The following is a 25872-nucleotide window of genomic DNA, read 5'->3' on the forward strand; positions in this document are numbered from 1 at the left end:
CGGTGTGCAGAATCTTGGGTCCGATCTTTCGGCGGATGTGACTGATTGCTGCGGCTTGCGGTCACAATTTTAGCCTTGGACGCCACAACCGGACTTTTCGTCTTTCCAACATCACACAACCACCTCCAATCCTCTCATAAAGTTCGAGATGCCTTCTCTCCTTGGGCATGCCGAGACAAACGGCGTGTTTTCAGAGACCAATGGCCACCACAGGCCCGAGACGCCCGCTGGCCGCATGGCCTTGACCGACTACAGCATCAACCCCTCGCCGTCATCGGAGGAGAAAAGAGCCAAGTTGCGACAAGCTGTTCCCGATGATCTGTTGCTTCCCAATGGCTATCCCGATGTGCGTTTCCATGAAACAGAGACACCATGTAGCTACTGACTCTGCATCTCAATTCCATACTGACCAAACTACCGACGCCCACAGTACCTTCGCATGATTGCTAGCGCCACCTCCAGAGTCTACGAAGCTTGCAAAGTAACGCCCCTTAGCCCGGCAGTCAACCTCAGCAACCGGCTCGAATGCAATGTTCTCCTCAAGCGAGAGGATACACAGCCCGTATTTAGCTTCAAGCTGCGCGGCGCGTACAACAAGATGGCGCATTTGGACCCTGCCCTGAGCTGGAAGGGTGTCGTGTGCTGTTCCGCCGGTAACCACGCTCAAGGCGTTGCCTATTCGGCGAGAAAGCTCAAAATCCCTGCTACCATTATCATGCCCGAAGGAACACCCAGTATTAAGCACATGAATGTTGCGAGATTAGGTGGTCATGTGGTGCTGCACGGCGCAGACTTTGATGCTGCCAAGGAGGAGTGCGCCCGACGGGAAAAACAAGATGGGCTTATCAACATCCCCCCCTTTGACGACCCTTATGTCATTGCTGGCCAGGGAACTATTGGAAACGAGCTGTTTGGACAAGTAAACATGTCCAAGGTTGAGGCCATCTTTTGCTGCGCCGGCGGCGGCGGTCTCATTGCCGGCATTGGCTTCTACGTGAAGCGCATGGCTCCCCACGTTAAAATTATTGCTGTCGAGGCCTATGATGCAAACGCCTTGGCCCAATCATTGAGAAAAGGCGAGAGAGTTGTGCTCAACGAGGTTGGATTGTTTGCTGATGGTGCCGCTGTCAAGACGCTGGGCGAAGAGACATTTCGTATCTGCCAGGAAGTCGTCGACGACGTCGTCGAGGTGACGACGGATGAGATTTGTGCTGCTATTAAAGACATGTACGATGATACGCGATCCGGCCTGGAACCTGCGGGGGCACTGTCTATTGCCGGTCTGAAGAAGTACGTCTCTCAGCACCCATCGCAAGACCCAAACCGCACCCTCGTGGCCGTGACGTCCGGGGCGAACATGAACTTTGACCGTCTTCGATTTGTCGCCGAGCGCGCTGCTGTCGGTGAAGGCAAAGAAGTTCTGTTAGCTGTCACTATTCCGGAGAGACCCGGGGCGTTTGCCAAACTCGTCGATACCAGTCATGCCTTATGCCGTCACCGAATTCAACTATCGCTTCGCCGACCAAAACGTTGCCAATGTCATGATTGGCTTGTCCCTGACGGCCCCACTGGCTAAGAGAAACGAGGAACTCTCCATGCTTATCGAGCGCATCCGAGCCGAAGGTATGGTGGTGACAGACCTTTCTGGTGATGAACTGGCCAAAAGCCATCTCAGGTATCTCGTAGGCGGTCGTTCCGGCGTCGCCAACGAGCGGTTGTACATGTTCAGCTTTCCTGAGCGACCTGGAGCACTGGAGCGGTTCCTCAAAGCCCTCCGGCCCAGATTCACCATTAGCCTTTTCCACTATCGAAACTATGGGGGTGACATTGCCAAGGTCCTGGCGGGAATCTCATGTCCCGAGGAAGACAGCGGTGAACTAGCCCAGTTCCTCAAAGATGTCGACTATCCGTTTGAAGAGTGCACGAGCTCCGAGGTATTTAAGACGTTCCTAAGATCATGAGAACAATTTTGTTGTAGAAAAGTCAACAAAGACTAGGGTGCTTTGTGGGGTATTGGCGTTTTAGACACGGCGTCTCGGAAATATAGACTGGCCAAATGTTCCCATCAAACATAGTGGCTTAGACCTAATTTTTTTATAACGTCTGGTTGTGTTGTTCGTGGTAACTCCTCAACTATTGTGCATGGTATCTATCCGTGTTTCATGGAGAAGTGATGCTTGTTGCATGGGTGATTGATCTTCTAGACGCGAATTGCACCGAAACAGAAAAAAGCACCGACGATTATCATTGCCGCTCGAAAGCGGCGTCGTCTGCGCCAAGTGAACCCAGATTTGCGCCCTCGGAACTGCCGCCTGTGGGCTCCCACGCATGACATGACCTGGGGAAAGAAACAAGGCGTGTTCCTAAATTCCGGCACTAGCATGCGTGCATAATATGAGGCTGTTGCCCCGAAACCCGGCAGTGAATGATATATGCCTGCCGGACATTTACAGAAGCACATGATAAACTCAAATGAACGACACGATGCTTGGCAAGCCACACATCTCCACGGCCGAGGCTGCAGGGCCCCCAAGTCTTGGCCTGTGCGAAGATGGTGTTTCCATATCTGGACCCGCCTTATCAGGCACATGGCATGTACACCATCGTGGCCTCTTGCCAAAAAACACCACGTATTTATCGAGCCCTTCTCTAGAATAGGGTCATGGAAGATTTCGATTCTTCCCAGTGGTACACAGCGTGCATTCGCCACTCAGTCGTACAATTCCGAATCGAGCTTCACACCCACCCAGCTTGGCTCATGAGCCGCACACCAAGGCCTTTCCTACTGCGCTTGCACTCGGTATAAAATTACCGGACCCGCCGCTGCATGCCGACACTCATCAGTAGACCAGGCTAAGTGTCAGGGCATTCAACGTAAACTGGTCCATGGTGGAGCTCTTTTGGGGGAAGAAGGAGGGGGGAAGGGGATGGCAATTTTTCTTTTTGTAGGGCGTTGAGACGAAAGTAAAGGGGTTGATGAAACCGATTGTCGCACAATGCTGACATGAGACGAAGAACGGGTGCCCCGAGGGCGAGTGGGTGAGACAGTTGTTCTTTTGGTGGTCAGCCTGACTGCGCAGAAGACGGAGTGCTATCAATATGAATGTACTAATCGGAAATGTGTCTTCTGTGCCAAATAAGCATTAGCATGTACGTAGGTCGGTCACTCGTACTCCGTACCATGGGGTCGGAAATAGGCGCAGGAAAATCGAGAAAGGGGTTTCAGTTGGTTTTGTACCTGTCCAAACTCCCACATGGTGGAGGCCAGAAGCCGTTTCAGTTGATGGGGCCGGTCAATCGGCATGGCTTAGCTGGCTGCTCCCATGTCAAGCCGTCGTGGAATCGTTGACGGCGGTGCCCCTGGTCTAAGACACCAGAGTGCATGCGCGGCTTCCACAGACCTTCTACCGAGCTTCGGCCAAGGGATCCCCTTGCCCGTGCGGTGCTGTGCGAATGCGACACTGGCCAGACTGTAGTTGACATTGAAGCTTTTTAGAACGAAACGCTGACTGGCCGGTGGAGGCCGACGGAGCTGCTGTGTACTTAAATACCTAGGTACTTACGTGTGCACTTTATGTACGGGTAATCAGTGTCCGCTGAGCCATTATGTGAATCCCGAACCATGTTCCATGTAAAGGCAGAGCTTTCAGAACGGATCGTGAAAGCTGTTCCCGGTCGCAGTGCAGGCTATTCGTTAGTCCCCCCAGCGGCCTGCCACCCTGCTGTCCGCCCATGTCAACATCCAAGGCCCACCCACTGCCGGGAGCGGTTGCGGTTGCTGGGGTTGGAGCCTCGTTCCAGAAGGCGAACCGTGCACGCAACAATCCAGAAGTCACTTACGGCGCGGGCCAACAGCCACCATTTTTTGACTCGCAGATCCCAGAAACTCACCACTGTTGGGACCACGGTAAACACATGGCTATCGAGATCAATCGCGGCATGGCATGAGGCATCAGGGTTCAGACCCGTCGAGAAGCTATGATCGTCTTGTTAACATGCGAACCCGCCGCCCTGGTCCGTCGCTCTTCTTTGCAGCTATCGCCATGGAAGCTGGTTTTTTTTTTGGTGGTTGCGTCGTGTATCAGCGCTGCTGTATCTGCGGAGCTGCGCCAGTGCTTCAGTCGATGGCACCTTGTGCCTGTGTGCCTGATTCGCTGCACTGCTATGATATTCAGACAGCAGCTTCGCTATTATTGACACTCCAAACTCCTCACCTAGCTGCACTCAGTTATTGTTATACGAGATATGATTGTGCCAAAACTTGAGCTTTGGCGTTTGTCCATGTGGTCCACCTCCCCTCCCCCACACGCTTGGAGCACTGGTTGCCTCGCTTGTGCGCCAATTCTATTTTATTTTTTCTTTTTCCCGCCAGCGACTCCCTACCAGGCAGACGAATTTGTCCCGACCAGTCATCGCTGCTGGCCAGTTTCGCTCATGCGAGGCCTTCTATGTCGGAGCCGGCGTCACCGGTTGGTGCATGCTTGTTTGTCTGGAAACATTTAAACTTGATCGTAAGTCCGGACCATCCTTTCAAAGTACGGCGAAACGAAGCAGGCAGTCTGGATGGCCGCTACCAGTGCCCAGTGCCTTGAGTTCCCAGGCACCTTGGTACTGGATACGCCGTCGGGTATTACAATATTGTCTGACCCCACGTAAAGATAGATGCGCACCCTGACCTGCCCTTTCCACGTCGTGTCTCTTTTGTTTGTCCCAAATTGGCTCTCACTCGGCGCAAGAGGTACACGGCGCCGAGTGACAAAACTGGCACCCTGGCAATCTATGGACGCAAGCTGCTGCACATCAACCACTGTATGTGCCTTTGCAGCTCGGCAACCATGAGCCAGGTTGCTTGGCTGCTTCGTACGGAGTACATGGTACCTGTTGCGCTTCTAGTTTGCGCCTGCCCTGCACCTTCCCTGCTAAAAGTGCCGCTAGCACCCTGGCGGGTACGACCCTGGACCCTCACCTCACCCCTCCCACGCCCGCCGTTGAACTTCGCGCCTTCCTCGCCTCTTCTTCCACTTCAGTTCTGGCCCTCTCGCTTCCCCAGCTGCCTTGATTTACACGACAAGCTCTTCGCTCCAACACAATCTGTATTATTCGTGCTTTCGCTTCCTACAGATTGGCGCCTGGGAGTATCCTGCCTGTGCCCTATTTCCCTGCCATCGCTTGTTTCTTCGTCTTGTATTTCTTTACGCCTGGCCGCTCTTTCTTTTTCTATCCCGCATCCTGCCACTGTCGTCATCGGGGCCAAAACCCGTCGGCTGCTACAGCTCCGTCTCAACGTCGACACACACGCGGTCGTTTCCATCTGCCCACGACAACCCCAAAATCTCGAATCGCATTTTTTTCACGCATGTCCGCATCGGCTTCACTGACGGCGCCATTGAGCAAGACAAGTTGCGTGGGCTTTGAGCTTGAAAGCTCGCTGCGACAGAAGCTTTGATACTTGTCCTGAAGCATATTGCCGTTCCATTCGCATAGGTGCTCGGTGCTCCTCCCATATTTCTTGCGGTTGGACTTCAGTTCTCCCCAAGGAACTCGAGGTATTGTCCGCACGAAGCTTGCCTTTTGTCCCGTCTACTTTTTGAATGGTCGCCTATTGTATTTGTCACCTCTGGGGGCAATTGACAGCCTTGGACTGGACTTGATCACGACCGCCGCGGCCGTGCGCCAGAATCACGGTCCGCAACGGAAGCTAGCCAGGGCATGCTGGATCTCTGCTACGAAATCATTGCGTTTACTGCCGACATTATCACGGATCTCGAGGGCGTCAACTACGATTGCTGAAACGCCGCCATTGGACACCTGTTGGCCACCGTGGTCGCACCGGCCGGACCGTGCAGGACAGTCTTGCTTCCGGCCACAGAGCCTGGCCATAGCGGCTGCCCTTGCTAACCAAGGGTGGCATTTCCTCGTTCTCCCCCCAATTGGAATACCCGGCGAACCATCATACTCACCATGCGACGAGGTCGCTCGCCGAGTTCGGGGTCACCTTATCGGGCGCTAGCCCATCACCAGCAGGCCAATTCACCTTCCACATCCACTGACCCAAGCTCTGTAATCCGATCTTTCGATGTCGACAGTAATCCGGCTCGCCCGGTGCGGCCTTCGCCTTTGACGGCCTCCATCATACGCGACATGCCCTTGGACCTTGTTGAACGAATACGCTCGTTTCCCCTGTTCGTTTCTGCGCCTGGGGAGTTCCTTGTTGCTATTGGTAATCACCTCAAACCTCAGATTAATGGGCCCAATGACCATATAATTTCAGAAGGTGATGACGCAAAGGCCATGTACTGGTTGGTGCGCGGCGTGGTAGCTGTCACGTCCCGTGATGGAGAGGCTGTCTATGCTGAACTAAAGCCTGGCGCCTTCTTCGGTGAGATTGGCGTTCTCATGGACATGCCGCGCACCGCAACCATCGTGGCTCGCACAAAATGTCTCTTGCTTGTCTTGAAGAAGGAAGACCTGCAACTCATCATGCCTAAGTTTCCAGATATGGAGAAGGCGATTCGAGAAGAGGGCCAGGAGCGGCTCAACTTACTGAAGAAACAGCGACAGGAACGCGGAGCCAGCCTGAAGACGCCCAAGGCCGACTTTGCTCCTCGTACGACTGTCCCTGGTGAAGTCTCAACTGGTGAGAGTGGGGCCATCAAAGACGGGACAGTGATCAACTCCAAGAAGCGCAAGTCACCGAGCCCTGGCATCATTGAGGATCCCGCGGCTGGCAGCGCGATTGCCAGTGGTTATGTGAACATTCGAAACACTCTGAAGGAGTTGCCCCTCTTCTCTACGTTACCGCCCGATATCCTTCACTTCCTGGGACTCAGTGTACAACCGAAGACGTACCATCCGTTCACCGATATCATCTGCGAAGGTACTCCCGGCAATGAAATCTACTTCATAGTGCAGGGAGAAGCCGAAGTATTCCATGAACAACGAAAGGAGCAGGATGCCTCCGAAGAGGCCACGATATCAATACAACACAGGCCACGATTGAAAGCTGGGCAGTACTTCGGGGAAGTAGCGAGCTTAGGACTATCTCCTGGGCGGACGGCAACTGTACGGTCTATTACAACGGTGGAATGCCTCATGGTCCCCGGGGAGGTATTGGAGGAGTTGTGGCGGCGCTGCCCACCTGGCATCAAGTATCAAGTTGAAAAGACGGCCAAGCTGCGACTAAAAACGCAGGACGAGGACGTCGACATGACGGGCCACGATGGCAAAATCAAGGCTCTCACTACGTCGAGTCCACCAACACCAAGCACTCCCACTAGAGGCATGTTGCCCAACCTTACCTTTAGTACGCCGTCGAGTCAAGGATCACCAAGCAAAGATGACTCTGAGATTATGGAACCCAAAGACCCAGATCCGTTCCTGAGTGTCAACATGGAGAACTTGCGGAACCGGAGACGACATTCACTTGCACCGCCGACCCCTCAAGCAGAAAGCCCAGCGACAGGTCGACAAAATGGCTATAGGCCGTCTCTCATCGATCTGACTCCAACCAGGTTTGGCTCTAGCGAGACGTCTTCTGAGTCTGGGGTGCCGGCGAAACGAGCCAGAACAGCCACGAGTCGAGCTCTCTCCCCACCGGCCATGCCTCCTCTTTCAGACGAGGTTCTGGTGCGGATATTCAAGCACTTGGACATTCGCGAGCTGATTCGCCTCCGAATTGTGAGCAGCCATTGGAGACAACTGCTGACCACATCCCCCGAAGTCTGTAATGATGTGAACCTATCACATTACAACCGCCATGTCACTGACCACTCCATTATCCATATTTTGGCTCCTTTCATCGGAAATAGAGCCCTTTCTATGGATCTGAATAATTGTTTTCATGTCACAGATGAGGGATTCGCAACCCTATGGCGACAATGCGGCAAGAATATCAAGAGATGGCGAATGAGATCGGTGTGGGATGTTTCAGCCCATCAAATTCTGGAAATGAGTGAAAATGCCAAACAGCTGGAAGAGGTGGATTGGAGCAACTGTCGAAAGGTTGGAGACAACTTACTAGGCCGTGTGGTCGGATGGGTAGTCCCAGAGTCTCCTACGGTGAAGAAGAACTTTGTCGTTTCTACCTCACCACCAAAAAGGCAACAACAAGAAGTGAAACCAAAGCCACCAACTGCAAATAACCCCCCTCCAGGAACCGTCATCGGATGCCCCAAGCTCAATAGGCTGGATTTATCGTATTGCAAACATATCACAGACCGGTCAATGGCGCATTTAGCTGCACATGCATCTGATCGCTTACGCTCATTGACTCTTACTCGTTGTACATCCATCACAGACGTTGGCTTCCAGTCTTGGGCACAGTACAGATTCGAAAAGCTTACCAATTTGTGCCTGGCCGATTGCACGTACTTGTCGGATAATGCAATTGTGGCTCTTGTCAACGCGGCGAAGAATCTGACGCACTTGGATTTGTCGTTCTGCTGTGCGTTGTCAGACACTTCGACTGAGGTTGTTGCTCTGGGGCTCCCATTGCTTCGTGAATTGAGGATGGCGTTCTGCGGTAGTGCTGTGAGTGACGCGAGCTTGGAAAGTATTGCTTTACATCTCAATGAGCTGGAGGGCTTAAGTGTTCGCGGGTGTGTGCGGGTCACTGGCAAGGGCTTGGAGAACATTTTACGAGGCTGCACGCGTCTCAAGTGGACCGACGTGAGCCAGTGCCGTAATCTTGAGCATTGGCTCCGAGCCGGGAGTATCGCTAAATGGGGATTCGACGATAGGACCACAAAACCGGTGGCGCCGACGGGACTCTGGGCTGCAGCAGCTCACGAAGGCATTGGAGAGATACCGCCCCCAAAGACGATGAGCGTAGCCATGCTGACCACTCCGAGCTTCCTGCCCCGATCTGGGTTGGGCTTTTTGGGCCGACGAGCAAGGCAGCCAGTGCGATTTATCATTGAAAAAGGCGTTAAGGGACTTAGGTAGAGACTGGCAAGTCTCACTCATACATGGCATCAGCATCTGATGAGGCAGAGGACTCAATTTCTGAAGTTGGATACAAATATAGGTACAGGCACCGGAGTTTTGTACATTGTTGTGGGATTAGGACGACGCCTCGGCTGAATATGAGCCTTATTGGATGGCGGCGACTGCATGGTGAATCCCCGGCGTTAGTTTCTGTTTCCTATTCCTGGACAAGGAAAATATATCGAGGCCAATTGATGTTGCACATGTTCTGTACACCGAGAGATGGCTGCAGCTGACTGGAAATAATGTTTCCTCGACGAGGGTTATTCATAAATATACTGACCATTTTCAATTTTGCAATGGAAATTGAGACTTGCAGTACCACTAGTGGTGAATCAAAGGCGTGCGGCGTTTGGTTGCCTCCCAACTGAGCAAAATCAACGTTTCCTAGGGCCATTGAATGCCTCTCTTAATTTTTGTTTTTTTCGTCATCCAAGAGCTTCCTGCCATCGGTATCAAGGCGAGACCATTTGAACGGGGTGGCTATCGTCGTGTCATGACGTACCCCGAGTAGTAGCCTGCGAGCCCATGATGGCACCGTGAAGTGTATTCAACAGGAGCCCGTCAAGTGGGAACCTGCGAATTAAAGTACAACTTAACAATGGAAAGCCACGACGAACAACGGCAGCTCTACTATCCCACCTATTACTATTCTAGACCTAGTTAGTAACTTATCTGTGAACTCAAATGATCCGGTTAGTCCTTGTAGTACTATTACGCAACTTGACAGTGGCGAAACTGGCGCGGAAGGTTCCACCAAGTTCCAAGTCTCCACGTGACTTCGGAGTTGGTCAAGTCCCCAAAAGCCCCGGCCGCACGTCATGCTTTCATCAGCCTCTGTCTTGCTGGACCTTCATCTACGTCTCTTTGCCGACGACGACTTACTTCTTTTGTTTTCTTTCATCAACACCCTCATCACACACACCACACAGCGACATCAGACTTATTGTCCGTCATGTCGTTCACTTTAAGTGTACGGCAGAGCCCTCTGCGCCTGGCGCAACGGCTGCCCGAACTCTCCAAGGCTGCGTTCCGATCTGCCGCGCCTGTCCGAAGCTTCCACACGCCCGCCAAGCCCACGACCAACTTCTTCACCTCGCGCGTCTCATCAATTGCCACCCGGAATGCCTTTGCCCGTGGCAGCAGCCGCTCATACTACCAGGAGGCCACGCAACAGGCTTCCAGCGGCACTGGTATGCGCAAGCTGCTGGTAGGCGGTGCCATATTCGGCGGCACTCTTGTGGCCATCAATGCCGTTTTCAACCGTGAGACGAGAGACGATGGCGGCATGCCGCTGTACGAGCGGGAGTACCTGAACAACACCTTCTTGCATACGGGACTGGGTGTCGGTATCATTGGTTTGACGGCGAGGCAAATGGTTCAGAGTGGATTCGTCTACCGGTTGATGGTGACGAACCCTTGGGTCGTGGGATTGGGTGGTTTGGCACTGAGCTTTGCCACCATGATTGGAACTCGTTCCATCAGCCCTGATAAGTAAGTTTAGTTGGAGTGTGCCAGGATAAATGTGCCTTCTTTTTTTTTCTCCCCGAACCTTGCTAACATGGTTGTAGCTACGTCCCCAAGTACGCGCTCTGGACCGCTTTCAACGCCACGCAAGCCGCCTTCATCGCCCCTCTCCTGGCATTCGTTCCGGTCCCTCTCCTCGCTCGCGCTGGTCTCTACACCGTCGCCATGATGGGCGCGCTCTCCGTTGTTGGTGCGACCGCCAAGCAGGAGAAGTACCTGTACATTGGCGGCCCTCTCCTGGCCGGCGCTGCCATTGTCGCCGTCTCTGGTTTCGCTCCATTGCTCATCCCTGCCACGGCTGTCCGCACGCTGGCATTCACTGAGAACATCTGGCTGTATGGTGGATTGGCCGTCTTTGGCGGCTTCACGCTGTATGATGTCCAGAAGGTGCTGTACCACGCGCGTATGGCGCAGGCTGGCCTGATGAAGCGCGACCCGGTGAACGAGAGCATCTCATTGGAGCTGGACTTTTTGAACATTTTCGTGCGCATGGTTCAGATCCTGATGATGAACCAGAACCGCCGAAAGTAAAACGCGCAAGATGGGACGAAGGTAGACGAAGAAAGATACGATGGAGGGACTGGAAAAAGATGTGTATTAGAATATTGATACCTTGTTGATTATCGGGGTAGTGAAGAGGCCAACTCCTCTCAGTGGTACAGCTCGGCTGTGTCATGTAGAAAATAAGACCATAGGACAACTTTCATTTACAACATTTGATGAACTCTTCTCCCCACGATATGGGGACCCGGGCTCTGTTTGTCATGGAACAGCCACTGTGTGTCTCCTTCAACGCATGTCACCTGGAGTCTGATTTCATCTTGGCACCATGGATGGATGACAAAATGTGGTTCCTCCATCCAATGTACCTTTGCTCGCACAGGGCATAGAAGGCAGCAAGATGTCTGCGCACCTGCGATGACATGACGATGCATCCTTTTCGCCAAATCAACCATTTACAATATCAGAGGCCACCGAGCACATACATGGATTCCAAACTCGCTGGTCATGGCCACGGGTGCACCACAAAACCCTCGTCATACGGTACTTGACCAGACCTCTTTGGAATCTCAGAACCCCGCCACCAACCAGCCAAGCCAGCCCAGCCCCGCGTCCGAAACTGTCAATTGACAGTTGCGGTAAGCTCGAGATTTGTCATTTCGGCGGGGCACACAGCATCACGTCAAACCCCGCCGTCAAGGCCGATTTTGCTCTGCCCTCTGGCCGATTACACTTGACATAAATCGGTAGCTTCAACCAACCCGCCAAGCAGCTCGTGCCCCAGCACACCTGAGCAGAACTTGCGCAGCCCGCAACGCCTCCCGCTCGACCTCGTCGCCCGAAATCTTCCTCCCCCCCCCCCAAAAAAAAAGACCAGACTTCTTCTCCAACTCTGGAGAGAAAACAGGCAAACACACCCAAAGCTTTCTCGTCACACGCCCCGAACCCGCCGCAATGTCCGGTTTCCCATCCTTCATCGCCCGGCTCGCGCGCCCCTTCGCCCAATCCACACGACTCTCCGTCGCGCCAGAATCCTCCTCCTCGTCGGCCCCGGGCGCCATCCCCGAAGGCGCGCAGCGCTGCACCGTCGCGGCCGGGTGCTTCTGGGGCACGGAGCACCTCTACCGGCGCCACTTTGCGGGCAAGGGCCTGCTCGACGCCAAAGTCGGCTACATAGGCGGCGACCTCACCGACCCGACGTACCGCGCTGTGTGCGGTGGTAAAACCGGGCGTGCGTCTTCCTCTCCCCCCTTTTCCCCTTCTGACCAAAAAAAGGAAAAAACCAAAGAAAGAAAATTAACAGACGGTTTCCCCCTCAGACGCCGAAGCCGCGCAAATCATCTTCGACCCAGAAAAGGTCACGTACCGCCAGCTCCTCGAGTTCTTCTACAAGATGCACGACCCGACGACGCTCAACGCCCAGGGTCCCGACACGGGGCCGCAGTACCGCTCCGCCATTTACTTCCACGACGCCGAGCAGGAAAAGGTGGCGAGGGAGGTGACGAGGCAGGTCAACGAGCAGTGGTGGAAGGGACGCGTCGTCACTGAGCTTGCGCCCGCCGGCAGGTGGTGGACCGCCGAGGAGTATCACCAGGAGTATCTGGATAAGAACCCCGCTGGGTACGAGTGTCCCAGCCATTTCTTGAGGCCGTTTCCTCCGCTGCAGTGATGACCCGGGAGGTGGTAAGGTGGATGTGTATACGTTGACAGGAGAAGAGTGTTGCTTGAGTATGCTTCATACGCTGGAGACACCCGTGACGTTTATTTTCATCCGTATTCTGATATGGTAGAATGATGCTTTATAAACTGCACTCGTCAATTTTGTCTTGTGCCAAATTCAACTCGACAGCAAGAGTACCCGGGAAAATTGCTTCTTGGCATGGCCTCTTTTACCCACATGTTGTGTGTTCATTTGAGTTAGGTAAGAATTCCAAGACACACGCCCGACACTCCATGTGCACTAATATATTGAAGTGACTAAGTGACAACACTGCATGGAGTCCCGGGGAATATGCTCTGTATTGATGCTGTTTGAAAGCGAATTAAGTCAAGTGCACGAATGGATCTTTTGGGTATAAAGTCACATCCAGTTCTGAGGACGGGAACGATGTCAACTAACTCGCGCTGAAACATTGAGCAAATCAAGTTAGTCCTACACTTGAGGAACTCCTCCCACACAATCCTTGTGTGTCCCCCGCAGTTTACTGATGTGTACGCAACTGGGAGATATTCCGATCTGTTGGGATAGCGTGGTCTAGCATGTATGTGATGCTCCCATCACTCCGCTTTATCTCTCTGCAGGACTAAAGGTCAAGTATTTGCTTTGACAGGTAATTTCTCGCAAAAGGCGACGCACCTCAACAAACCTTGCATTTAATCACTCGCGAAGTAACGCAAGCTCGCGCTCTGTTATTGATTTCCATCGGCCTACGTCCCGGTCTTCCTCCTCCTAGTATGCCAGAATGCCGATGACCTTACAAACCGCCTCGTCCCAATTCGGCGGCATTATACTTCCAGACTTGGCAGCCGTTAAGAGTGTCAGTGCGCTGCGGGTGCAAGCTCTGATCATGAATAATCCACCATGGTGTCGATGGAAGAACCCTGGCTTAGTGGCATGGATTTAATGCATATGTGTGTCCAGGCCGCGTTTGGCAAGCTCTTCTAGCTGGGGCTTCTCCTCGTTTGCCTACTGAACAATGCACTTAAACTTGCTATGACGAATGGCCAATAGATTATCTTGTAAAGATTGATGAGCTTGCCTCGTAGGACAGACCTGGCAATATTATCTTCCGAAATGGCAGTGCGTACCGACAGCTCCCCTGCCTGGTAGACTCTCAGACCATTCCTGTGCTTGTGCCTCATACTCTGGCGTCATATCCGCTAGGACATCTAAAAAAGTTGTATTTGACGAGTAGCGTTGCCGTCAATTTAGCATTTCGCTGCAAAGGCGGCTAGTCACACGTTGGAGTGATATTTCCGCCAAATAAAAGAGCTATGAAGCTCTGGAGCGTTGGGCGTCTGAATCTGGACCACCGGCAGATCCCGACGGAGGCACGGAAGGTGCAGGGAAGAATGGAGGATAGAGAGTATTGCCCGAATGGTGAATATCGAAATCTGGTAAGGATAGCTCTCCCCGCAGCTCCCGTTCTGTTTTCCAAGCAGACCAATAGACAGCCTGCCTCTTGAGTGTCTTGCCTGTCCCTCTCTATTGATCCTGTAGATAATACGGCTTCTGTTAACATGTCTTGGGCGTTGGCCAGGAAGCGAAAATGTTGGCATGCGGCTAGTGCTTACGAGAAGAACCGCCACGCATAGATGGGCTGGAAAACTATAAGCATGTAGACTCTAGAAAGGAACAGACATTGCGCACCAATTATTTCCGATCTGATACACAGGATGCCAATGCGTTTCTAGGCTGCTTGAAAGAAGTCTTGAGAATTAGCATATGCCCGTATGCCTACTTTTGTCTCTGGGCTTGGACTAATGGCGTTGCTATACAGCCCAGAGCACAAATGATCATGGCCAAACAGGAAGCTGGTGACCAATCAATACCATCTGAAAAGGCCTTTCCAGCTATTTTTCGTGGAGAGGTCTCATCTAGAATGGGATTCTAGCAGTGTATGTAAAGAAAAAAGTTGTCTAGGAGCCTGTATATGCGATGAGACTCCATATCTACCAGGGCTGCCAACGACGCGGCCTCGCCAGCGGGAGATGCCATGGCATCCGGCTGTGATCGATGGACGGGGAAAACTTGGGACCTGGTATTGTGAAAGACTGGCCACTCTAAGATATCGTCGATACGCATTGGTAAGATACTGTCTAGTGGCAGCTTTTCTTCCACTAGCCCATCGGAGATCTGGCTGTCATTCTTGGTGAGTTGGTTTGATCGTGGAATATGACTATTGTCGAGCTGCTGAACTTGAAAATGAGCGGGGAGTGATTCATGATTTCCATTTCCAGAAGTGCCAGAAGGCGAAGCTAATGATGAGACATGGGGAATTGGTAGTGATTGCGATATCGCAAGTTCAGTAGCAGCACCAGTGGTGCGACGCAGACGTTCCAGATCGTCTAAGCGGTCCAGTATCTTGAGGCCGGCAGGGTCAAAGCTAGAGAGGTCGACGGGAGATTGAATGCAAGTTGAGCCAACACTCAAGCAATATTAGCAGCTAGGCTGCTTGTTGTCACACTTGGTCTTGCGTGCTCTGCAGACCTGGCTTGCAGTATTAACACGCCTCCGAGGGTAGAAAGCCGCTTCCCAGGGCGACGATTCAACAAAACACCGGTCTCAGCAGTCGGGGAGACTACGGTATCACCGTTGCTCGACTTGGAAGAGTGCTGATCCCTGACGGAGCCACCATCCACAGCTAGATCCGGATGATGAGACAAGTCGTGCTAAGGATGAAGTTGGGCTGCGGCGGCACCATCTTAGATCAGATTTGGCACATGGCACAACCCGGAATCGACGATACCTGGGTGGTAAATAATGCGTCCACAGAGCGTGTATAGGCCAAACCGTTGGGGAATCTCGCTGTCGGAATAGTAATGGACCGAGAGCACTGCTTTGAGAATAGTCCTCGGTTCGAGAAGAGCCACCCTTCGGCCAGATGTCTGCCTAATCTTGTGCAAAGGGTCGTTCGTTTACATGGCTCTGTGGCCTCGTGGCACGAAACTGCGGAAATGCCGACCTTAATATAGCAGTCAGAATACAGCCGTATCGGATTTTTTGTCTATTTGTAGAGCTTAAAGAAAAAAAAGTGAAGCCGTCATAGATTGAGCCAACAATGCATTTGACCCTTGGACCGGTGCAGGTTGGGTTGCGCTTTCCTAGCAAAGGAATGGTGTCGCTGGTGCTTACAGAGTAATGCGCAGCAGCAACCAAAACCCGGACGAGCTCGGTTTGATTTTCGTCCAGATGTCGCTCCTTCCATTGCCAGCATTCTCACATTGCGTGTGGATAACTTTTGGATTCTGCTCAAGTATCAAAGCGAAATGCTATACAATGCTAAACCATCTTGAATCCTCATTTTATCTACGCATGTGACTGCCGGAATTGTTGGGCACAATTTCTCGACTGCTAGAGCAGCTTTTGTTGTCTCTAATCTCATACTGGATTTCGGTTTGGGTACCTCCGAGTGTGCACCGGTTGTCTTCCGAGCATCTCAACTGCCGGTGTGCAGTTTGGCCTGGGCTCTGGCCAGCTCGTATCCAACATTGTTATTAAGGCATCCAGAGAATGGACATCCCTCTGGGCATACCGAGCCCCCCTGAGTTTGCAACTCTTTTTCTGCGCTTTTCTCCTGGCCTTACTTCCCTTTGCTCCGGAGACGCCTTGGTATCTCGCCCGTGTTGGCAAGAGAGAAGAAGCCAAGTGATCTCTCCGTAAACTTTATGTTTCAGATGTGAATATTGACGCTGGATTGATTGCTCTCGAGGCTACTATTGGGGAGGAGGAAGCTGCGAAGTACGAGTAAAGATCCCTTATTCAATGTTTCCGAGGAACCGACCGTATCCGAACCGCAATCGGTATTCATGACCACTATCCTTTTTCTCATTGGTATTCTAGGCATCACCCAAACCAGTGCCGCTTAGTGGGTTCAGGCGGCTCTAACTGCCATCTATGCCTTCGTCTACTTTGCCTCGCTCGGAGCCATGGCCTTTGCCATCCTCAGTGAAGCCAGCAGCACCTCCCTCCGCGCCCCAACCATGGCGTTAGCAACCGCCACCCAGGTCATCATGGGCATCATACTCAACCTTGCCATTTCTTACATGATCACTCCAGATGAGGGTCATCTAAGGGGCAGGGTCGGTTCATATTTGGACGGCTGGCAACCATTGCTACGGCCTGGAGTTTCTTCTACATCCCAGAACTCAAACGCCGTACATTTGACGAAATTGATCGCGTGTTCCAGGCCCAAACGCCGCCCCGAAAAATGGGCTCATATATTCTGGAGTCTATTATAGCAATGACAATAACGCATCATGTGTATAACAAAAGATGTCACCCCAGGCCCATTTCTACCTCAACCAGCCCTGCATTCAATCGCGAAGAGAAAAATAGAACGAAAAGAAATCAACATCCAATCATTGTCCTCGGATTATTAGCTTTTTCACCTAGCTAGGATCAAGTCAATCCCATACCCATGCCAATAAAATGCTTGTGGATCTTACTCTCGTCGCCTCCTCTCCACCCGAGACGTGGTACCAAGATAGTCTAATCAACACACATGCATTGAGTACTAATCTCCTACAACATTAAATGAAGAGTTAGCCTATACGAAAGTAAGGGTGTGATTAACATGAAGCGATTATGCATGGCAGTGGTGTCAAAAGCATCATCTCGCTAAGCTAAGGCTAAGTCTATGCCGAGATTCATCACACATAACCTAGTACAAGGAAGCAAGAGCAGGCTATAAAAATAGCTCCTTACACATTGTATATAGAACCAAGAGGCGTATCACATCATATTATATGGTACATAAACCGACATTTATTAATATCATCCTCATACGAAGATGAAGCATATTAGCGATTGTAGGATGTTAGAAGTATGTACATCTCTGAAAATAGCAGCTATATTATCTACCAAGAATGTACACATCTCCAAGGTATTTCCAAATCCAGACTCAGTACTGGAGACTCAGTGTAAAAGAGCCATCAACCCACCGATGTCTTATTACGATTCTCATGCTGGTGAACTACCGAGTGCCGACTGGTTTGCAAGTGCAACGACTCCTCATCACTGTTGATATTGAACTTGGCCTTCCACGTCTTGTACCACGGGCCTTCAAACAATTCTCCCATCCTTTCCAATTGCACTCCCTTTGTCTCAGGCGCCCATATGCCAAGTACGACCAAGCCAATGAAGCAGATGAGTGCCCAAAATACATAAGCTCCCCAGACGTCGAGGTTTCGAAACATTGGGGGTGTGGTTCGCACAACAGCGAATTGAAATAGCCAGTGAACCATCATATTCATCGAATAGCACACTCCCCGGACACGCGTGGGTAGGATTTCTGTCCCGTAGAGGTACTGAACTGTACAGAGGCCAATAGACCAGCCGATGGCATAGACGAACACAGACGCAATGGCTGCGGCGGAGGCAGATTGGTTATTGCTACGGCGCCAGATTCCCATGTATATGGCCATGTAGATATGTGTTGCGCATTGCATGGCTAAGCCAGTCATGAAGCAACGTCGGCGGCCGAAGTAATCTATCAATCCCCATGTAAACACCATGGTGAAGACAAGTTTCGTAGCGCCGTATCCACCTGCGTTGATCAACGCGCGGTTGGTTGTGATACCGGCCAGACGGAAAATTTCAGGAATGTAGTAAGTGATGCCATTGCCACCGCTCCATTGAGCAAATGTTTGCATCGCGAGGCCGAGCAGGAATCGACTGCGATAGGTGGGTACTGTAGCGACTTCCTTAATGATGGTCCAAGTCGACGTGTCCGCAAGAATGAGATTCTTGCTCACCACTTCTTGCTGCATTTCGCTGTATTCGCTCTGGACCTCGGAATCTTCCATCGACTTGTTGCGCAACCTGGCCAGGACAATGAGAGCCTCGTCATGCCGGTTCTTGGATGCAAGCCAGCGGGGGGTATCGTGCAAAAAGAGTGAGCAGAAAAGTGCAATACCCACGGGAATCTGGGGCACAGCAAGAACAACTCGGTATTGCTCTCGATTTGATTTCATCGTCCTGCGAGCGGCGTAACTAATGAAAAACCCTGACGACGAAGTTAGCACTCTGTAAAGTGTCAAGGCGACGATTTTAACGGTAAGTGAAGTTGGCCTACCCAGCATCAAAGTTGTCAACAGAACAACCATGTATACTGACACAATCATGCCTCTGTTTTTTGCCTTTGCAATCTCTGACAAGTACAACGGTGCAACAACAGTCAGGCCGCCAGCGCCAATGCCTCCCCAGATTCTCGCAAACAGCAGCACGCCAACGTTTCCCGAAGCAAAGGTGACAGTAAAGAAACCCGTCATCCACAGAAGTGTGAAGAGTTGCCAGGTGCGAAGTCGCCCAATGACATCGGTGACGTATATGGCCATACCAGCTCCGATGGCTGCACCAAGAACTCCCAAGGATGAGACAACAGCTCTTCGAGTGGCTAACTGAGATGGGTCGCCAGTCCATCGTCCTCTGGTGAGGCCGAAGTCCGTCAAAAAAGACCTGAGCCCCGACGCTGAAGCGAAGCCGCCCTCATCATAGCCTGTGGTTGCGAGGACGCGCCGTTAGCGAAAGGCTTAATCACCTTGCCAATATCGGCACAAGGCAAGGCACCACTCTATTGTTCCTTCATATCCTTGAGGCTCACCTTTTGGAATCGACCCAAATGCAATGACAACAATGGTAAATGCGTAAAAAAGGTTGAGAGGCGGCCAACGCATGGTAATGACTGCCTTCAGGGGCGCTTTGCGAGAAAAAGCGGGAGGTTCCACTCGATTCACGCTGCTTGCAAGCGAGCACAAGCATCCATCGATCAGGTTTAAGGGTGCTGGCTATGTTTCAGGGTAGAAACTTGGCCTGTTTCCTGCAGTCCCATAGCAATTCTCTGCTTCAGTGAATGAGCGAGCGAGCGAGCGAGCGAGTCACAGCGAATGCAGTGTCGCGAGCGGGGAATTGAAGTTGGCTGAGCTGCAAGTCGTTGAACTAATCCATGCTCGAGTACGGAGTACGGAGTAGTCGATGGTTGACATATATCACCTCGTGTTGCATGGCTTCTAGAGCGAGCTTCTCTCCCGCAAGCTGCTTTGTCTCCAGACCTGGCTCGCTTCTAAGGGTCGGCGGGGCGATGCTCGATGCAGCCATGACCATTCGGGACCATTTGAGGGCCGTTGAGGCGAGGCCTGGCGTTTGCTCATCTCGCCGAATGCTGGAGAAGTTTTAGTCAGCCCAGAAGCCTCCGGCCCCCTTTCCGATTCTTGGCTAACCGGCACGCATAAGCCGGCGTCAGCACCTAAGCCAAGCAGGTGCCACTGCCACCCACGGACCTGCTTTCTCTTTTCATGCGCCGTCTGCCTTCCCAGCCTCCCAGCCGACATGGTCAACAAGTAGTCATCAGGGTCGTCTGGTCGCCTGCCCGTCGGGTCGATGTTCCTCCAGTGCAGCGGAGTCGTGTCCAGCGGAGTCGGCGCTCCAATACCCCTTCGTTTTTCTCCAGTGAGACACAACGAGTCTGTATCTTCGCAAGTATGAAATGCAGCAATATGAGAACGTATACGGAGTAACGTAGGTAGTACTTGACAATGGCCAACGGCCACGTTTGTCCCGTCATCGCCCAACATTAGTGCAGGCTCTTCAATCGCCGCGCTTTCGGCTCAGCCTCGATAAGCTAAAGCGCCACGGGCCACAAGGCCACCAGGCACCACAGCCTCATGGCTTTCCCTTAATGATTGTTTAGAGCCATGGAGTGTCGAGCTGTGTCAGTCGTGTGTGGCAGAATGCTGCCCAATTTTTGCCTCGGGGTGCCAAAGAAGATTATCTTTTGGGCGAACGAAAGGATGCCAGCGCGGGTGGGATCTGTTCCAAATATATACTGATGCGACGATGCTGACTTCTAAGGCCAAGATGAAATCCAGCCGGCTGGTCGTGCCTGAGTCGGGCGACGGACGTTGTCCGAGACCAGTCTCACGACCACGATGCTGGCCTGGTAGAGAATCCCGCATTTGAGTAATCCATGCTTAACTACCTAGGTACGTAGTATCACATCAATTCTTATGATAAAGCTCAGTGTCAAATCATTACAGACCTCACACTGCATCGTGGCTCAAGTCGCCTCTATTGAAATCTACCTTGACAATATCGTGAGGTTTGAAGTTGTCTGACAAGTTCCGAGTTTCTTTGAATGTGCAATGACCACCTGCTTCAGGCGACTCCCATTTATCTGTTGCACGAATGTCCATTCGTGACCAATGAATTTCATCCATATTCATCATGTTATTCGAAGCCACAACTGGCATACTTGGCCCTGCGAGGCGAGGATACTAACAGGTTGATCGCAGACACAACATGCCCATACATCGATCCATATGATGGTATATACCAATTGCCGCTGCTTCTGAATTGTCGGCAGGGCCGCCCAGCATCACCCGAATTACTCTCCAGCCAAAGGAGCTTTTGCCATTTCAAAAAGATATCACCTTGGTCATCGAGTGTGGATTTGATGCTCAGTTCGTGCCGAGTAATTCCTAAATATGTTACCCGCCAGCAGCACCAACTGCACTGTTTGATCTCAACAGTTTGGCGAGCCGTCAGGTATACTACGCTGTTGCAGACTCTAAGCAAGACCTCGTAGCCTGACTGGCCATAGAAAAATTCCTCCTCGCCATGCTACTCTATAAACTGCCGGTCCAGTTAGATTTCTGTCGCTGACACTGACGCGTTGTACCACGCGGGGATATTTGTTTGATAAGCCGATCACTGTAATTCATACCTAAGCAACTTCCCCTCTGCTTTCACAAGACTCGTGTTATCAAATTCCGGAATATGTGTAATCCTGACACTTAGTCTTTGCAATCCCAATACCGAGAAAGGGGGGTGCTTAGGACAGTGACTGGGGTTGATAATGATGGAGAAGCCATGAAACCGACAGCAACATATGTTCCGCGTCAACACAACACGGGTTTGCCATAAGTGCTTCAAAAATAGTGTACCTCTATAAGCATTCTTTGAGTCAATGCAGTGTATCGTGGACATTATCCAAAAGAAGGTGGATTTTCCGACTGGGGAATAGTCCCAACCCGAATGCTAAGTGGCTCCAGGGTTGACATCGCTTCGAAGACGCCAGGTTCCATGGACATTGCGTCCGGACCAAAGTTGTGGCTGAAGGATGGCTGGTACACTGGATGGGATGGAATAGGGATTTGTCTGCCTATATCTGCAGATGTTTGGTATGTGCCACTAGGCAAAGGAGCGCTCGATCCTGTTGACGAGGACGGCTGCGTCTGAGGGCTTTGCTGCATAGAGGGCCCTACTGTAATGCCCACGGCGGTGAGCTCTTTATTAATATTATTCAGCGCGGAGGCTATGACTATATTAAGCCGTCCAATTAGTAAATGACATGGGTCCATTTGAAGAAGGCGAAAAATCCACTACATCTTACCTGGGCTAATTTGTCTCACTTGCCGCAAGCATTGGATGCAGTAAGTGAGCTTTCTCATTGCTTGCTGGTCATCTGGAGCAGCTTGAACCTGAAGTAGAAAGATAGATGAGGCGATATAGACACAGTAGGCGAGTGATAAAACGCAGTAGTTCATAGTGAAAGTCCTGCAAAAGAGGTCGAATATTGCAATGATGGATGTCGCCGATGTCACACTTTCCACTAGATATCGCTGGACCGGAGACGGGCCCTCACATTCACGTTGGCCTCTTCCGGTGATCATTGGCCGATATAGCAAGATTTTAAATGCATGATAAAGGCAACTGTTGTCCAGTGTTAGGTATATGGTTTCGGTATCGAGTTGATTGCACCGTCTAGAGCTGATCTTGCGAAGAAATACGTACTTTAACGTCACAATGTGGGATGGCGGAGCCAGATTTGGCAACGAAATAGGGTTGATCTTGAGGTGGACTGGCAGTTGATCCCACCACTGATGCAACAGGGGTTCCTGTGAGTTGAGACACTCTTGGATTTCAGCGTCGGTATTTTGCGACAGCGGGTCATACATATGGATCAGAATTTCATTGAAAATGACTGCCAGTCGACACATGCTCATGAAGCAAGAGGCTGAATGAGCCGTCGTTGGTGGGTATTTCCACGTGGGGTCGGTCTGTGGAATACCAAAGGGAACCCACAGGTCATTCTCGGCCGAATCATCAACTGTGAGGCGCTAGTCAGCAAGCCAGCTTCGTTTGCACACCCATCGTCGAGAGCGAAAGATGCTTACACATGATATGGGATGGCGAAATGTTTGTATGTTGCAAGGAGGGAGACCGTCCCAGATATAGACATATAAGCTTGTCCCAGAAATAGCAGCCCCAATAGATGCGTCGACGAATCTCGAGCTCCTCATCGCTTAAGGGAACGGAGCCAGGAAATCGCTGGCTGTCCACACAGATGCCAAGATGGTCCAACAACCGGAAGGCAATTCCGCTATATGTCCAAGCCTGTGTGGAATTGCCCTGACTACACTCCTGCGCACTAAGGAGGAGGAGTGTTTGTATCGTAGGAATTGTGCAAACTCCATTGTTCAATTCTTCAAAAAGCATGCTTCTGGCATGTTTACCAAAGACGAGGCCGCCCTGGTAGGAGTCGTCAAGTAGTCGTTTGGTTGATGGGTCGCTCCGGCCCCATCGAATTGAATGGGAAATTACAGCATTAAGAAGCGTGTGTGAGTAATACGGCCCCATGGAATGCATGTCACCTGCCATTGTTAACTAAGAGATATGCAACGAGGAAACGTCGTACATGGCACTGAAATTGAGCAGTAACTAGCTGGATAAACCTACGTGTAAATACAGGGCGGTAGATGAAATTAAAAAGCGGTTGTATCCAGCACCAATGAACATTGAGAAGGTATTGAAATGGTTCCTGTCGTACCAGTTAGCAACTCAGGGTGTATGTCAGCGGTGTATGTCAGCCCCGAAGTCACGACGAGGCTGCATTCACAAGCAAGAAACAACATACAGGGATCTCGTTCAAGTTCTCCATAGCGCGCTGGTGCCATGCATTGTGAATTAAGCGTTCTCGTCTCTGAAGGTCGGTGTCCGAAGACGATGGGTTCAAGAATGGCATATCGGATGGGCCAGGGCCAGTTCGATCACTTGGAAGATTAAAGAAGCTAGTAGCACCGTGGTATGTGATGCTTCCTTTGTCGTCAATCTTCAAGCTTCTGAAGCTCCGGCCGATACCCTGTTCATCAGTGGCATGCCGACTGGTTTGTGACGGAACATCCTGAACGCCTGATACTGGGGGGCTCGAATGGGACGAGCCAGCGAGTGACGGAGGCGACTTCGTAAGATTGACAACCTGATCTTCCAGTTCCTTAATTCGTTCTTCTAGCCGCTGAGTGTATGACAATGTCGGATTTCTAAAATTGAAGTTAGGGCATAACAACTTTCCAGTTGCAGATGGTGGGGGCGACAAACAGCTTGTAAATGCATTCATCATTGCGAGCAGCACACCGCTGACAAATGGGCTGTTCACCTCCGCATTTTACCTATCCCCAGAAACAGAGCGCATGAGTGAATCCGTCCACAACATGCAAAGCAGGAGCTGAATCAGGTTGGTGCAACAGCCGGCTGGGATGCGTGTCTTCGTGCGATTGTGATTTGTGCATGCATCGGTCATCGTCCGTTGGCCGTCACAAACAACCAGACCCGGAAGATATAAAAACGTACCTTGCGCCTGCGGCACGGCTCACATGAGAAGGCACTCTTCTTGGTGGCCTTGGCCGTAGACATGATGAAGACGAAAAGTAAACCGACGACGGGCCAAAGAGATGCCACAGCGTAAGCCGAACACTGTCAAGACTTCAAAACTAAAGGGACACCCTCAAAGCAAATGGTTCGCGATTATGACAGAATATTGAAAGAAACGTAAAATGACGGTCGTCATGGGGCAGGTATTAATTTCTTCGCGCATCTGGAGACAGTGAAAAAAAAGTGTTGAACGTTCACTCTTGTCGCCTGAGACTGATAACTGACGATTAAACCAAGGACTGATAATAGAGGAATGGGGAAGGCCAAAAAGCCCCGCGCTCGGCGCCTCTTCTTGTTACTCGGGTGCTGAGAAGGCGGTTCGTTTGGAAGGCACGAACGGCCTGCCCCACACCATTGAGGACGGAGCACGAGGGCAAAGATGTACGAAGTACGAGAAAAACAGAACTGCGATGATCACCAAGCCTGTCGAGGTGGGCAGAAACCCAACATTTGAAGTGGATGGATGGTTAAAGCGGAAGAACGGCAAACTTGAGAAAAACGAAGCTGGATGACTGGATCGATGCTGGAAACCCGAGGACAGGGATCGTGAAGTGGGCCGCCGCTAGCTTAGGAGACCTGGCTGGGCTGTGGCAGAGTCAGCAACCATCAAAGCCTTTTGGATGGAGCATTTCATATCGGGCATTGGTCTGCAAATGCTGGAACTAGGCAGGAGACAGCAATTGATCCACTAATGGTCTAATGTTGACGGAACGGGGAGTCAATTGATGCAGACTGTCCCTTTAGTCACCGTGAGATATTATTGCGGGTAGTTGTCACGAAGTGGTGGACAAGAGATGCGTAGGAACTAATACGCCTTGTCATTAGCCCTTACCAAAAGGGAATGTGCCAGGTCAAGTAAGGGCAGGTGCGAAGAACACTCTTACCCTCTGGAGGACACTTGATGTTTTCTTCTTGGCGCTGCATGTTTTTGGCCTGCTCTAGACGATATTCTCAAACATCCATACGACAGATACACATGTGCGGCTTGTACGGAATGCCGTCAATGCCGTCAATGCCGTTTCCTGCCCAAAGGAATCTACTCTACAGCTCTGTACTCCGTAATCACTATCGAGACTTCTCATGGTGGCCATTGACTTGCCCGTAACGAATGCACGACGCGAGGTCCCTTACAGGACTGTTGGAGACGGGGCATCGCCAAGCTCACCATCCACATGTAGGTCTCTTAAAGAACATGAGTCTTGGTGGTCTTGGTTGACTGATGCCAAGTGTTCACTGTCAACTGGCCTGGGCGTGCGGCATGCTATCGACACTGCTCCTTGTTCACATAATATTACCGAGGGCAACACAGATACCTCTCTCCCACTGCGCCTTCACGCCACAAGGTCCGACCGCCCGTCTTGATTCCCTTATGGGGCAGTTGCTGGTGATGCCATCTGCTCGATAGTCTGCGCCTCATCCGGCTGTGACTC

At 51.6% G+C, this 25872-nt stretch overlaps 10 protein-coding genes across 10 annotated transcripts; 6 read left to right on the forward strand and 4 right to left on the reverse strand.

The window, feature by feature from the left end:
* Positions 1–439: 439 nt before the first annotated feature.
* ILV1_1 (threonine deaminase) lies at positions 440–1576 on the forward strand (the record flags this gene model as incomplete). Its single annotated transcript, XM_007813669.2, has 1 exon — positions 440–1576. One exon carries the CDS (start codon positions 440–442, stop codon positions 1574–1576), a length of 1137 nt encoding a protein of 378 aa, XP_007811860.2.
* A 19-nt stretch (positions 1577–1595) lies between these two features.
* On the forward strand, positions 1596–1961 carry ILV1_2 (threonine deaminase; the record flags this gene model as incomplete). Its single annotated transcript, XM_066117222.1, has 1 exon — positions 1596–1961. One exon carries the CDS (start codon positions 1596–1598, stop codon positions 1959–1961), a length of 366 nt encoding a protein of 121 aa, XP_065979114.1.
* A 4000-nt stretch (positions 1962–5961) lies between these two features.
* Positions 5962–8943, forward strand: J3458_002282 (uncharacterized protein; the record flags this gene model as incomplete). The annotated part of the gene is made up of 1 exon (XM_007813668.1): positions 5962–8943. One exon carries the CDS (start codon positions 5962–5964, stop codon positions 8941–8943), a length of 2982 nt encoding a protein of 993 aa, XP_007811859.1.
* Positions 8944–9940: 997 nt separating this feature from the next.
* J3458_002283 (uncharacterized protein) lies at positions 9941–10483 on the forward strand (the record flags this gene model as incomplete). Its single annotated transcript, XM_007813667.2, has 1 exon — positions 9941–10483. The coding sequence occupies one exon, from the start codon at positions 9941–9943 to the stop codon at positions 10481–10483; it is 543 nt and encodes a 180-aa protein (XP_007811858.2).
* Positions 10484–10677: 194 nt separating this feature from the next.
* On the forward strand, positions 10678–11043 carry J3458_002284 (uncharacterized protein; the record flags this gene model as incomplete). The annotated part of the gene is made up of 1 exon (XM_066117223.1): positions 10678–11043. One exon carries the CDS (start codon positions 10678–10680, stop codon positions 11041–11043), a length of 366 nt encoding a protein of 121 aa, XP_065979115.1.
* Positions 11044–11967: 924 nt separating this feature from the next.
* On the forward strand, positions 11968–12682 carry mxr1 (peptide methionine sulfoxide reductase; the record flags this gene model as incomplete). The annotated part of the gene is made up of 2 exons (XM_007813666.1): positions 11968–12244; positions 12333–12682. 2 exons carry the CDS (start codon positions 11968–11970, stop codon positions 12680–12682), a joined length of 627 nt encoding a protein of 208 aa, XP_007811857.1.
* A 4985-nt stretch (positions 12683–17667) lies between these two features.
* Positions 17668–19410, reverse strand: J3458_002286 (uncharacterized protein; the record flags this gene model as incomplete). Its single annotated transcript, XM_066117224.1, has 3 exons — positions 17668–18740; positions 18810–19232; positions 19338–19410. The coding sequence occupies 3 exons, from the start codon at positions 19408–19410 to the stop codon at positions 17668–17670; spliced, it is 1569 nt and encodes a 522-aa protein (XP_065979116.1).
* Positions 19411–19743: 333 nt separating this feature from the next.
* Positions 19744–20307, reverse strand: J3458_002287 (uncharacterized protein; the record flags this gene model as incomplete). The annotated part of the gene is made up of 1 exon (XM_066117225.1): positions 19744–20307. One exon carries the CDS (start codon positions 20305–20307, stop codon positions 19744–19746), a length of 564 nt encoding a protein of 187 aa, XP_065979117.1.
* Positions 20308–21717: 1410 nt separating this feature from the next.
* On the reverse strand, positions 21718–23380 carry J3458_002288 (uncharacterized protein; the record flags this gene model as incomplete). Its single annotated transcript, XM_066117226.1, has 4 exons — positions 21718–22052; positions 22125–22444; positions 22526–22841; positions 22909–23380. 4 exons carry the CDS (start codon positions 23378–23380, stop codon positions 21718–21720), a joined length of 1443 nt encoding a protein of 480 aa, XP_065979118.1.
* Position 23381: 1 nt separating this feature from the next.
* Positions 23382–24131, reverse strand: J3458_002289 (uncharacterized protein; the record flags this gene model as incomplete). Its single annotated transcript, XM_066117227.1, has 2 exons — positions 23382–23552; positions 23649–24131. The coding sequence occupies 2 exons, from the start codon at positions 24129–24131 to the stop codon at positions 23382–23384; spliced, it is 654 nt and encodes a 217-aa protein (XP_065979119.1).
* Positions 24132–25872: the final 1741 nt, after the last annotated feature.

Source organism: Metarhizium acridum, assembly GCF_019434415.1.
Source record: "Metarhizium acridum strain ARSEF 324 chromosome Unknown scaffold_1, whole genome shotgun sequence".
Classification (NCBI taxonomy): Eukaryota; Fungi; Ascomycota; class Sordariomycetes; order Hypocreales; family Clavicipitaceae; genus Metarhizium; species Metarhizium acridum.